The following is a 12,917-nucleotide window of genomic DNA, read 5'->3' as shown; positions in this document are numbered from 1 at the left end:
GCAGAATCAATAGGGTTGGGGCAAAATACTTAAATGCTTCGTAATTAACAGACACAGCCAAACTTGGAAAAAAAACCTTAAGGTTGCAGATGAAAAAAAGTTGCTACTAAATTTTAAGTGGGGAAAGAACTATCTTGTGTCCTTTCGCGCTCACCACTTGGCATTCGGAACAAGGACGTTTAGATATGCTTTGGATGTTAAGTGTTTTTTTTAATTATAAAAGTTAACAAATGCGGAAAAAACAGCATACAAACACCAGCAGGATTACGCATGTGGTAAACTAAGGCAGTGCCGGGGTGTTTCAGGTGTGTGCGCTCCGTGTATTCCTAGGCGGGTCAGGTGTGTGTGCTCCGTGTATTCCTACGCGAGTGGGTAGCTGGGTCTTTTCTTCGTTCACCAGTTTATTTCCTTGCAGACGGAATAGCACTATACTGTAATTGTTCCTTAATATATCAATCGCATTGTTTAAAATCCGCTCTTCCAAAACACGCCTTATAAGAGAATGTACTTAATGTTCGACAATCATCGCCACCATTTGGCCGCAAAGAGCAACTACACAAAACGTTTTCAAAATCGTATTCAGTGTAGTTCGTTAAGAAATGACATTGGCTTCCATGTTCTGCTTTGTTCTACTTATTCATTGACCAACACTTTTATGTGGAGCATAATTATATGCAAAGCTAATATGCACAACTAATGCAAGTATGTTACGCCAATACACTAATACAATAATGAAAACAAAATACGACTAATAGAGCGTTGTGCCATATTTAGCCGCGAAGGACACGGCATTTTTTTGCATTGCAAAGCCGATATATGCCTCCGTCGTACCGCATAGCCGGGGGGTTGTTCCGGAAACTACAGTGGTAAATAATGTCTTATCGCTGTTACATCCCTACTGACCACCGGGACACAAATACCATTGATGATACCGCAAAGGTTGTATTCCTGTGTAACCTCTGCGCGAAAGTCTGCAAATCCTAACTTCCAGCTATTTATTTCTGTAATCGCCGCCGTATGTGTGTGTATGTGTGTACACGTCATTTCCTGTTTGTGCTCCTGCGGAATACATATTTTCTCTAAAGGCCTGCTGGTACCGTGCTTTAGGGTTAAATTAAGGAAAACGGAGAATAATATAATTGTATCGCTACCTAAAAGACAAGTGGGAAAGCGGAAGCACAGCCTGCGCTTACCGACCTACAGAGAACGACGAACAACTGCAGCGAGAAACTGCTGTAAGTGAACGGCGGCCGCCGGGATGGTGTGTTTGTGAGCCGGAGACGGGCAGCGGACACGCCGCGGGGGCAGCAGGACACGCCGCGGGGCAGCGCTCAGCGGACTGGGGAGACTCAGCACGTCGGGTTACGGCGCATGAGGGTCCGGACCCGAGCACTTTGGCAGCTCGCCCGAGGACAGGTAAGGGTGCGCTAGAAAGGAGGGGGAGCAGAAACATCTATGGTATATTTCGGGTGGCCCGCAGCCCCGAAAAATGCTCTTATCCCTGTCGAGGAAGAAGCGTAGAGCTGCAGATAAACACGGTATAAGTAATGAAGTAGACCGCAGTGCAGGTCAGCATTCAGTATTACACACATCTCGCCTGTCTTTGACCTTGCTTTTCAAAATTCAAAAACAATGAAATGGTTGGTTTTATGTTTATTTGCTGTTGCTGTCCTGGCTTCTCTCTCAGTAACCTTTGGCACGGCGGTAGGCACCAGCTGCAGCTCCGCTTCGCCCCGGCGGCGCTGCCCCGCTGGCACTCGTGTTACGATCCCTTAAGCTATGCGGATGCATCACCTTTCTTCGCAGTCTTGCCAGCTTCTGGAGTCATAGCCGTCCCTGTTTGTGCTGGTATAATGTAATCGGCTTTGAAACGTGTCATTGTACGCTCAGGTTGCATATACTCGCACGTCTGGATGCACATTCTTATTTATTGTAGCCTATATGTAATTGTATACAAATATAAATAAATGTCGTTGTTGTTTCTTATAATGATCATTGAGGAGATAAGCATTCGCTCATGATGAGATCAGGAAATGATCCCTCATAATATTTGAAGTCATATTCCGGCGTTTTGCATTCGTACATACTTTTCCCGGGGAGGCCAGGTAATTCCCCACCGAAGACATCGGGCGCTCTAGCCGGTCATATATTTTTGGTCACAAAGAATGCAAATGAATATTTCCATGAAAATACAAAACTGCATTACTAGACCCTGGAAAGATGTTTGCAAGCTCTGGTAATGCTGTAAATTTCTCTGGATAACGTTCAGTGGTTAAGAACAGCGGTTGTGGACGTTGGCCATACCAGGTCTCTCTGGAGCAAGCCCAGAAGAGCTTTTCTCTAGCTAGGTTGCTGAAATGAGTCATGGCTGCATCCCATGATGTGAGGGGGGATGGTTAGGGTTGGAGAAGCAGAACAGAGAATCCCTGCAGCTCTGCCTTTCAGTGGATGTGAAAGGAGGTACAGCCGTAGTAGTTTCCAGTGTTGCTCCTAATAAGGCTTGGAAATTTTGTGGGAAAACCCAGGCTGAACAATGTATGACTTATTGAGAGATCAGTTTCTGTTTGTAACTGGAATGGTGCAGTCTGTGCCCCTATCAGACGGCCCGTGCTGTCTCCCTGCCCACCTGTATGTTTACTGTTCTTTAGCAGATGTATGACTTGGGCAGCTTTGCTTTAGAGAGCAGTATCTGCTAGGCCTGTGTGGTGATATGATTACTCTGCTGGCCATAGACTTCTGATACATGTGCACTGATTCCTAACCTACCGAGCTCAGCAGATGGAACCTGTGTGGTGGGCAGGACCTTGATTGCCGCCCCCCCACCCCCCCAAATTAATCAGTATTTATGCAGTATTTTACCAGCACTAAGTTGTCCTGAATTGTCACGCTCTGACCCTCTGATGCTGGCAAAGCTTTTGTGGAGGGTTTTCCAAGGCAGAACATTACATCGTCAAGTACTTAATCAGAATTTGCGTAAGTAATGGCGGGCTTTCATGGGGACCCTTCATTTACATTTTAGGCAAACATTCCGAGGAAACCTTTTGGGAATGTCCCATCAACCGTCCAGATTCTGTGACCTCAGTACAGTGTTTATGAAACTGTATTGCAGCTTCTACCTCCCCATTGCTATTGCATATATATTTGACAAAATATTCAATATATTAGTGTTATATCACTCACATTTGTAGGTTCACATGGTGGAATATCATTATCATACAAAGGCAAAAACATCAGAACTGCATATTTTATCGAAATTGTGTTATGACCAGAACTTGGTCTCCTAGGATGTTTTATCTTGTGAAATATCACAGTTCAACCACACTCTGGTTTGAAGAAGAGACTCTTAAGATTAGTAACTTCATAATCCACAAGATGAAAGACCTTTTTCTCAGTTTCATTGTCATTGTAGCTGCTGTGTTTTTCCTTTGTAGGGCAGATACAAAAACAGTGTTTACAGCAAGAATCTGCGGGTCTTTCTTGTCTTTGCAAGCTGTTTTGCCCTGTAATAAATCCCATTCTTTTAATTGCGGCAATGTGGACATGAATGGGGTTAGAACGGTGACTCGGGGTGGTACTGTTTCCTCACACCTCCCTTCCACTCTGTATCTGGTGATGGGCTTCTGTGTCTGAAGGTCCTCATATTCCAGAGGAACATTAGCCCTTGGCAACCATTAAGGTCGCTGAATGTACCTGCCCATCTCTCTACAGAAGAGGTAGCATCTGTTTCCCCTCTTTTCAAGGTTTTCCATTAATTGGATTGTTTGCCAAAGTAATAGTACACATTTCATGCTTGTATGTAACTTGTGAAATGAATCTCTCTGACTGCATCTCTCATTCTCCACCTTTCTCTCTAGGTATCTTGAGCCCCCAGCTGTCACCTGCCTGCCCTTACCACGGCACAGTTTCCTTTCCCAACGCCCTGTGACCCCCCCCTCCCCTTACCCTGCCCCCCCCCCCACCCCCATAACTTTGCTGCCTCAGCATGAATGAAGTAAGTGTGGTGAAAGAGGGCTGGCTGCAGAAGCGAGGTGAGGAGGCCCCCCCCCCCCCCCCAGGTCGCCGCGTTCCTGCCGGGCTGTAGCCCACAGAGCCCACGTCTAAGCTGCTTTTTAATGACGCGTTTCTGTGCGTCCGCTTGCAGGGGAGTACATCAAGACATGGAGGCCGCGGTACTTCATTCTGAAGAGCGATGGCTCCTTCATTGGCTACAAAGAGAAACCAGAAATGTCTGACATCACCATGCCCCCCCTCAACAACTTCTCTGTGGCAGGTCTGTCACTCCGGGGTCTACGTCAGGCTCTGGCAGCATGGCTGAGGCTTCTGCTGTATGTTCTTGTCCATTAAGTATGACTGAATACCCTTTAACGCTTTTACGCTGAACTCCGTCATGCTCTAGAATGCCAGCTGATGAAGACGGAGAGGCCACGGCCGAACACCTTCGTCATCCGCTGTCTGCAGTGGACCACCGTCATCGAGCGCACCTTCCACGTGGACAGCAATGACGAGCGGTGAGGAGCAGCCAGACTCCCTCTATCTGGGAGGGAGGGAGACAGAGGTGGTGCTGGGCTGCAGGTCTTGGATACGGTGTCTCACCACTGTAAACGTGTGGGAGACCAAACAGTGTGCAAAAGGTCTCAACTTTAATGTTTATATAGTTTACCTAAATGCCAATTATCCACAAATGACCTATTGGACAATAACCTAAACAACAGAGGACCTTCTCTACAATGTGTTGCAAATTTTAAATTTACTGACCTCACTATACTCTGTTACATATTGTGTGAGGACACATTCATAGTGTTATTGCTTTATTTTAAGACAATTTAACAGTAATATAAATTTAAATTTAAATAGTAACATAAATGAGCCTGTCAGAGATATGGGGCAAATTTCGGTTCGGTTCGCATCCAAAAAATGCCCGGTATAGATTAGGGGTGGCCAGTCTTATCCAGATTGGGCCGCTGTGTATGCGGGTTTTTGCTGCTACTCCTTAATGAGATTACTAAATAGAGGATTTACTGGCTCCAGAGTTCTCACACCTGGGTTTGAACAGATAATCTAAGTTATTCTAAAAACGTGCATTTGCAGATAAGATTGGCCAACCCTGGTGTAGATTAAGCCTTTATGTGATAGATCATTTCTTTATGGGTTGCTTTTGTTCTGTATTGCATACTGCTTCGGTCTGTGTGACCAGCACTGCATCTGGCACAACTTAGGCAGCTCAGATATCAGCTCGTTCAGGACCCGAGACCCACAATGGCGGAATGCGCCAAGTCACAAGTGTGGCAGGTTTCGGTGTTTTTGAATAAAATGTTTTAGAAAGTGACATCGGTGTTTGAGTTATCCTTTTTTAAATTGGTATAAACGCTATGAGTAGTTTGTGCTTGTCGACACAGTTTGAGTTGAAACATCACAGTATCCCACCCTAATTAGGGATGCTACTTCCTTTTTGCAGTTTTTTTCCCCCCGCAGAAGCAGGGAGCCCATATCAGGGTCCCTATTTAATTGCGGGTGACGTGTTCCCCTGCCGTCTGTGCTCCTGGCCTGAGTAGTACCTTACTCAGCAACCCTCCCCCCCCCCCCCCCCCCCCAAATCCTACCCAACCCAAAAATTAAATCTCACTAAAGGGAGAGCTTTCAGAACAGTGCTGTCTGTCCCCATAACTCTCGCATGACCATCGAGGCATGACACTGATGCCTGTGCCATGGTGTATGTCAAACCATAACCCCCCCCTCGATCTCAGGGAGGAATGGATGCGGGCCATCCAAGCAGTGGCCAATGGCCTGAAGACACAGGAAGAAGAGGAACCCATGGATGTCAAGTTCGGCTCTCCCAGCGACTGCAGCGGGATGGAGGAGATGGAAGTGTCTGTGTCCAAGTCTCGATCCAAAGTGGTCTGTTTCCAATGCGCCTGGGAAGCCATCTAACAGCTTTTTACTATGCCTCTGTCTGGCCCCTGGTGAGGGATGGGATCACATGATCATTGCTGTTAACCTGTCGTCCTCTTGCAGACGATGAATGACTTTGATTACCTTAAGCTGCTGGGAAAGGGGACCTTTGGCAAAGTGATCCTGGTCAAGGAAAAAGCCACAGGGATGTACTATGCAATGAAGATTCTGCGCAAGGAAGTTATTATCGCAAAGGTAGGCGGTTTGTACTCGCTGTTTCTCTCAGAACTTGCCCTGCTTTTAACGGTGAGGGTAAGTCTCCTGCCCTCTGTATCTGCACACACCTTGGGAATGATTTGTCCTGAACCAGCTCATGCTAGTGTCATAGCCAGTGTAGATCAGAGTTTTCAGATGATGTAGGATGTCAAAACGACTTTGGTTTCTGCTGGAATGTCGCAGGCCTGCAAAATGTCTGTGTGTCTGTCTGTTCCAGGATGAGGTTGCGCACACGGTGACTGAGAGCAGAGTCCTGCAAAACACCAGACACCCCTTTCTCACGGTCAGCACCATCTCACATCCTATACTCCAGTCCCCTAGCCCCATTGCAGTGCTTGCATGCGTTTCTCTGCCTGTCAGCCGAGTCGGGCTGGTGACAGTAGCTTATTCTGTTCCTTGACTTAGACACTGAAGTATGCATTTCAAACACATGACCGACTGTGTTTTGTCATGGAGTACGCCAACGGAGGAGAGGTGAGTGCCAGTGTGCCCGCCTCCCAATGAACACGCCGCCTTTGTGCGAGCCGTAGCACCCGTGACGGTGGCATGCAGTGACGCCAGCCGATGCGCCCGCAGCTCTTCTTCCACCTGTCCCGGGAGCGCGTCTTCACCGAGGACCGGGCCCGTTTTTACGGCGCCGAGATCGTGTCGGCCCTGGAGTACCTTCATTCGCGCAATGTCGTCTACAGGGACCTCAAGGTGAGCGTCAGCTTCAGGTCAACAGAAAAATGTGTGCCAATGTCAGCGTGCATCACCTCCAGTGTGTTTTATATTTGCATTTACATTTTACAGCCTCAATGGCAGTAGTATTGTTTTAAAATCTTTGTGGTGAGATTACAGTAATTGGTGTCAGAACTTTTTAATCGGATTTCTGGGGAGTGCACTTCATGACTACAACTCTGTGGAAAGGTTTTTGTAGCAGGACTTCAGGTTTTTTGAAGCTGTGCCCCCTATCCAACCCATTTTATTTCTCTTTCTTTTTTTGCATTTAAGCTTGAGAACCTCATGCTGGATAAAGACGGCCACATCAAGATCACAGATTTTGGCCTCTGCAAGGAGGGCATCACGGACGGGGCCACCATGAAGACCTTCTGTGGCACGCCAGAGTACCTAGCGCCTGAGGTAGAGTCTGCCCGTCGGCTTCACACGTTTACATTGTCAGTGCTGCCACGGCTGGATACACAGCGGTGGAAGTTTCAGGTCCAGAAAGTTTCAACCAACTTGTTTAGTACTATATGACTGTGACTCTTTATACTCAACTGGTTGGTTGACACAAAATCCTGGCCAGGATTTTTACTTTCTGGCCCTGAAACTCCCACCTCTGGATACACCCCTATGTACAGCTGATGTAACATTCCTAAAATAAAGCAGATCACAGTAAGACATCAGGACTTGAAACAGTTTCTACCTTCAAACCATAGGGTTGGAGTATAATAGAATAGAATGCCTTCATTGTCATTGTGACGGTAGTCAGTAGGGTGCTCAGTATTTGCACATCCCATCTTGCTCTCTAGTGACATAGGTGAGACCGAAGGCTGGGGTCAGAGTGCAGGGTTGGCCGTTGCTAGGGTGACTGTTAAGGGTCAGCTTCCAGCAATGGGAGTTTTACTTGCACAAAAATGTTCGGAAGGCAGCATGGAAAATGACTGGTTATGTCTCTGAACCAATTAGATTGTAGTGGAGGTGGGTCCAGCCAGTCAGATGTCTTGGTTCCACCTCCTCTACAATCTGATTGGTTGAGAGATAACCAACCATTTTCCATTCTCCCCTCAGAACATTTTTCTGTAAGTAAAACTCCCATTGCTGGAAGCTGACCCTTGCATGAGCCTAATTCCACTGGAGACCTTCAGGGCTTTTAACCCATGTATAAAAGATCAAAAGCCAGCTTAGTGTATCATCAGCGCTCATTTCCTGTTTCTTCAGTTAGTCTTTATTTTGTCTGCTACTGTTATAATTTGATGCTGATACTTACTGCCATTCTTTAATGTGCGAGTCAGCATATCATTGTACTGAGGACATGTGGTTTATGTAGCAGTGCTTGTGTGCAAAAATTAGAGAAGGTATTGAAAGACACCAAGGGACTTTGGTGTATTTGCGAGATGTTCAGCATTCCTGCTCCCTCTTTGGCTGTAGAATATCCAGCTGTGCATAATCAATTTTCTTGCATATGAAATGCTGCCAGAGTTGTTTCTGTGCCACTTCTGTCGGTTCTGTGGTTAAATGGTTTTGTGATTTCACAGGTCTCTGTGATGTTGTTACTGACACATTTCTAGACAGTTTTGCAAGATGCACGTGATGCATCACTGCAATGGTTGAAAGAAACCTGTCAGAATCAAGTATGAAAAACAAAACATGATCAGGTCAGCGAAGGTCCTGAGCCTGTATATAAGTGTAATTCAAGGTGCCTATTCATATCTGTGAGGCCGAAGTGGAGAGAGTAGAAGTCTTCAAATTTCTCGGAGATTACATCAGTGAGGATCTGACTTTGGACTATAATACACAACTACTCATCAACCAGGCGAACAAAAGACTGTACTTCCTGAGGAAGCTGAGGAAATTTTGGCATGTCAACCAAAACCCTAACCAATATCTACAGGGGTATAGTAGAGAGTGTCTTCACTGTATGGTAACTGTTCTGTGCAGGAGAAGGTGACTCTCCAGCATGTAATTAAAACTGCACAGTACATTTCTGGAACAACCATCCCCTCTCTGTAGGACATGTGTAACAGTAGGGTCATCAAGAGGGCCCACAACATAATTAAAGACAATACACAACCCCAACGCATCGTGTTCACACCCCTCCCCTCGGGAAGACGCTACAGGAGCATAAAATTATGCACCACAAGACTGACGAAAAGCTTCTTCCCTCAGGCAGTCAGACTCTTGAACAATGCTAAAAGCTCAAGTTAATCGGACCCCACATCTATATTCATATCCATCTCTTGCTGTATGTCCTTCGGCACTGTGCACGTTATCGAGTGATTCTTATATTTTTATCATTTAATTACGATATTCTATTTTTTATTTTTTTTTTCGAAGATGAGCAAGCAAAGTAAGAATTTCATGACATGGGTCTAATGTGTATATGTGTTTTACTATGTACATGATGATAAACTTCTTGAATTTGAAAATGCATGGCATCTTCAAAAAAATGTCTGGGTGTCCTGTGTTCCTGTTTCTGGATATCTCCATCTGCTGTTGTCCTCCACAGGTTCTGGAGGACAACGACTATGGGCGAGCGGTGGACTGGTGGGGGCTGGGAGTGGTCATGTATGAGATGATGTGCGGCCGGCTGCCCTTCTACAACCAGGACCACGAGCGGCTCTTTGAACAGATCCTGATGGAGGAGATCCGCTTCCCCAGGAACCTGTCGCCTGAGGCTCGGGCGCTGCTGGCCGGGCTGCTCAAAAAGGACCCCAAGCAGAGGTGGGCAGGACTGCACAGAGGCACAGTCTTACAGTACGAGTGATTAAACGGAGTACAGTGCAGAAGTGTGATGGTGTTTTCTCTCGTAGACTTGGGGGCAGCCCTGACGATGCCAAAGAAGTGATGACCCATAAGTTCTTTGTATCCATAAATTGGCAGGATGTCCTGCAGAGGAAGGTAAGGGGGGGGGGGGGTCAGTCTTCTGCAGGATTGAATGGAGGGTGCTAAAATCGGTGAGCTAATTTTTATGCTCACGTGGTGGCCTTTTTGCCTGTACCTCCCCCCAGCTCATCCCACCATTCAAACCCCAAGTGACATCAGAGACGGACACACGCTACTTTGATGACGAGTTCACAGCACAGACGATCACTGTCACACCCCCAGATCAGTGTGAGTACATGTGCCGGACTCTCATCATATGTACACGTCTCCATTTACAATTGTTTATATGGTGTGGGCTGTGGCAACAATGATGGCATTGCTATGTTGAGTCGTGCCAGTGTGCAGTCACTGAACCCCCCCCCCCATCGTTTTACAGATGATAGCTTGGATGGTGAAGACCCTGATCAGCGCACACACTTTCCCCAATTCTCCTACTCTGCCAGTGCCAGCATACGGGAATGATGGTCTCTCTCACACACACACACCACACTCAATCACCTGTGGTGATGCAATAAAGATTTAAAAAAAAAAAAAAAAAAAAAAACGGAAACACTCACTGATCCGGAAGTGACTGACGGATGAATGAGCAAGCGGCTGACCTCGCCAGCATGACCTGGGCGTCTGCACTGGGAGCTGCCTGTGGATCCCGCCGCCTGCTCCCATCGCACTAAATTACACACAGCAGCGCACAAGCAGCCTGGCAGCATGTGAGCTTTGGAGGGTGTGGCCATTGTGGTACACGCCCCCTTCTCCAGCAGGTTAGCCTCACACAAGCAGGAAGTCCCACCTTAAGCAAAAACCTGATATTTTAAAATATTTTAACTTTTTTTTTTTTTTTTTAATTCTGCATGGGCGGGGAGTTTTACACTTCCTCCCCTTTTGTCTGGTTGCTGAGGTTCTAAGCCATATTTCTGCAGTTTCTACAAGTGCTCTTTCTGGAACTAGCTGTTACCAATAGTATTGAACTTTTTATTGGGAAAGCAAGTGGATTAAGGAATGTAACTTGTGTGTTTGTGTGCTAGAAAGATTCTCTAAATGTGCAGCTGGGGGACACTACACACCAAAAGTTCGAGCTTTAAAGGGAAAAAAAAATGTGACAGCTGTTATGAGAATATCCCATAGAGTAATTGTAATAAATGACTCATTAATGAAATGTTACATGTATTTTCTCCCTGAGCTACGTGAACCACAGGCCAATGGTAGTTTGAATAGTTTCACCAGAATAAAAAAAATAATAATAATTAAAAGGCTGGGTTATTTCAGTATAATGTCACATCTGAATATTGTGTAATCATGTGGTCAGATATTTGTAAGACTTTTAGGATACCAGTATGCATGCATGTAAAACTTAAAACAGTCCGTATTTAACAGCTTTGTTAAGAATACATAGGCAATTGAAAGCACTGTTTATAAGTAAATGTTTGGCTTCTGAATCAATCTTTCTGAAATCCAAAATAGCGTTTTGACAAATCCTATATTAATCAGAATCGGGTTTACTTGGCCAAGTATGTTCACATACAGGGAATGCGGCTCTGGTTGTCAATAGCTCTCATATATACAATAGATACAAACTTAAGATAATGGTCAAATACAATATAGTTGTTATATATGACATAGATGTGTTATTTATAAATGTGTAAAGAGTGTAGGAGTGTATATCAGGACAAGGACTACTAGTATAAAACTATGTACAATACAGAATATGTAGTGAGATTTAGGTATTGCTTACTAAGGGGGCAGGGTAACTAAAATTTCACAGGCTATTCTTTGTCTTTTACAGAAGTAGTGTCCCCTACAGAGTGTCAGTATTAGGCAACAGTAATGTATGTGTGACTGAATGATGCACCACAAATCCTTATTAAGCTGTGGCAGTAACAGATACAGTACCATTCACTGTGCCATAGTACCTGAAACACAGATGCAAACTTTTAATTTCATCTTTTGGCTATAGCTGACTGTGCCCCAAGTTTGAGAAAGATGACTGGGCATAAAGCATACATAATTGTTCTCATTTAGAACTTGTCACCAACTTGTTGAAAGAAAAACAAGTTGGATATCCAAGTTTAACTTTTGAAAGAGATTACAGTGGTATGCTGCCATCATTCGGATGAACTTGGCAACAAAGATATGGGAACTGGGGTACTGCAGCATTATTATAAAATAACAATGGAAGATCACTATCTATAGTTGTGTTGCTCTACAGCAGTTTTATAGAGCTGTTATAAATGAATGCCCGTTATCCTGGCATGACGTATATAGTACTGACAGAATAGAGATGGAAGGATTCACTTGAACATCCTGCAGCGTTTGACGTGTCCCTGGGTCAACGAGGGAGGGGCTTGTGCTTCATTTCTTTAACCAATCATATTCTTCATCATATGACATAATCACATTGGTTCTTTTTTTTTAAAAAAAACTCAAGGCTTCCAGCCAGCAGCAATGTTTGGTTTAGCAGGCTAACCCTCTGTACTTTTATTTATCTAAGCCTTACTATTTTTGCTGTTATCATCATCCTGAAATAAAGATGCACCCTTACATTGCCCTGTACAGCCTTTACAGGCAAGCAGATTCCTGTATTTTGTCTATTGTCTGTCTGTATCCCTTAACAAAAGGCATACACAATAAAACAGGCGCATTAGAAATCTGTGCACCTTGCCATTTAAACGCTGTTTTTAATTAATGTGGTGATGTCATACAGTGAAGACTGATCGGTTAAAGAAAATGCAAGCCCCTCCCTTGTTGACCCAGGGACACAACGAACTTGGCAAAATCAGGATGTGCGGATTCGATAAGCAATTTGACCTGCAGGAAAAGGGAAGTCTTCCCAACGCATGCAAGCTCAGCTCAAGGTGTGGACACACAAACACGAAAAAATATTCACCTCTCATTCAGCCCCATTTTAGTCACTGAACAAAGCACACTTTACAGGACATGAGTCTCATTTGGTTCTAGAGCTATTAACCCATTTGTTTTTTACCCATTGCACATTATATGGATCCAATATAATAATGACTACTACAGGCATAGATAAACCAAAAACACAGGGGGGTGTGCATTGTCCCCCAGAGTTTCACAGCCCCCTGTACATGAGACGCGCCACACTGAAAGCATTGCTTCTCTGTGAGTGTGAGCTGTCCATGTATACTGTAAGTGCTGCTTATACC

At 45.0% G+C, this 12,917-nt stretch overlaps 1 protein-coding gene across 3 annotated transcripts; it reads left to right on the top strand.

Moving 5' to 3' along the window:
- Positions 1 to 28: 28 nt before the first annotated feature.
- akt2 (v-akt murine thymoma viral oncogene homolog 2) lies at positions 29 to 10,833 on the top strand. Of its 3 annotated transcripts, none has more exons than XM_048980362.1 (13): positions 29 to 1,235; positions 4,142 to 4,270; positions 4,397 to 4,508; positions 5,745 to 5,895; positions 6,013 to 6,144; positions 6,383 to 6,448; positions 6,571 to 6,639; positions 6,742 to 6,864; positions 7,159 to 7,287; positions 9,377 to 9,591; positions 9,681 to 9,768; positions 9,879 to 9,981; positions 10,130 to 10,833. In XM_048980362.1, exons 1-13 carry the CDS (start codon positions 926 to 928, stop codon positions 10,213 to 10,215), a joined length of 1,713 nt encoding a protein of 570 aa, XP_048836319.1. In that variant the 5' UTR covers positions 29 to 925; the 3' UTR covers positions 10,216 to 10,833. The 3 variants fall into 3 exon arrangements, with proteins under 3 accessions (XP_048836319.1, XP_048836321.1, XP_048836320.1); XM_048980364.1 differs by having other exon boundaries at positions 1,145 to 1,416; XM_048980363.1 differs by lacking the exon at positions 29 to 1,235 and adding an exon at positions 3,941 to 4,028.
- Positions 10,834 to 12,917: the final 2,084 nt, after the last annotated feature.

This window comes from Brienomyrus brachyistius, chromosome 17, assembly GCF_023856365.1.
Source record: "Brienomyrus brachyistius isolate T26 chromosome 17, BBRACH_0.4, whole genome shotgun sequence".
Lineage (NCBI taxonomy): Eukaryota > Metazoa > Chordata > Actinopteri > Osteoglossiformes > Mormyridae > Brienomyrus > Brienomyrus brachyistius.
The sequence above is the reverse complement of the archived record's forward strand: the minus strand, read 5'-3'. Positions and strand labels throughout refer to the sequence as shown.

What these genes read in the sequence shown, in the direction of transcription:
- akt2 (XM_048980362.1), top strand. Translation starts at nt 926, where the DNA reads ATGATACCGCAAAGGTTGTATTCCTGTGTAACCTCTGCGCGAAAGTCT. An exon ending in AGGAAGTTATTATCGCAAAG is followed by an intron (nt 6,145 to 6,382) that starts GTAGGCGGTTTG and finishes TGTCTGTTCCAG; the next exon opens with GATGAGGTTGCGCACACGGT. An exon ending in CAGAGTACCTAGCGCCTGAG is followed by an intron (nt 7,288 to 9,376) that starts GTAGAGTCTGCC and finishes TGTCCTCCACAG; the next exon opens with GTTCTGGAGGACAACGACTA.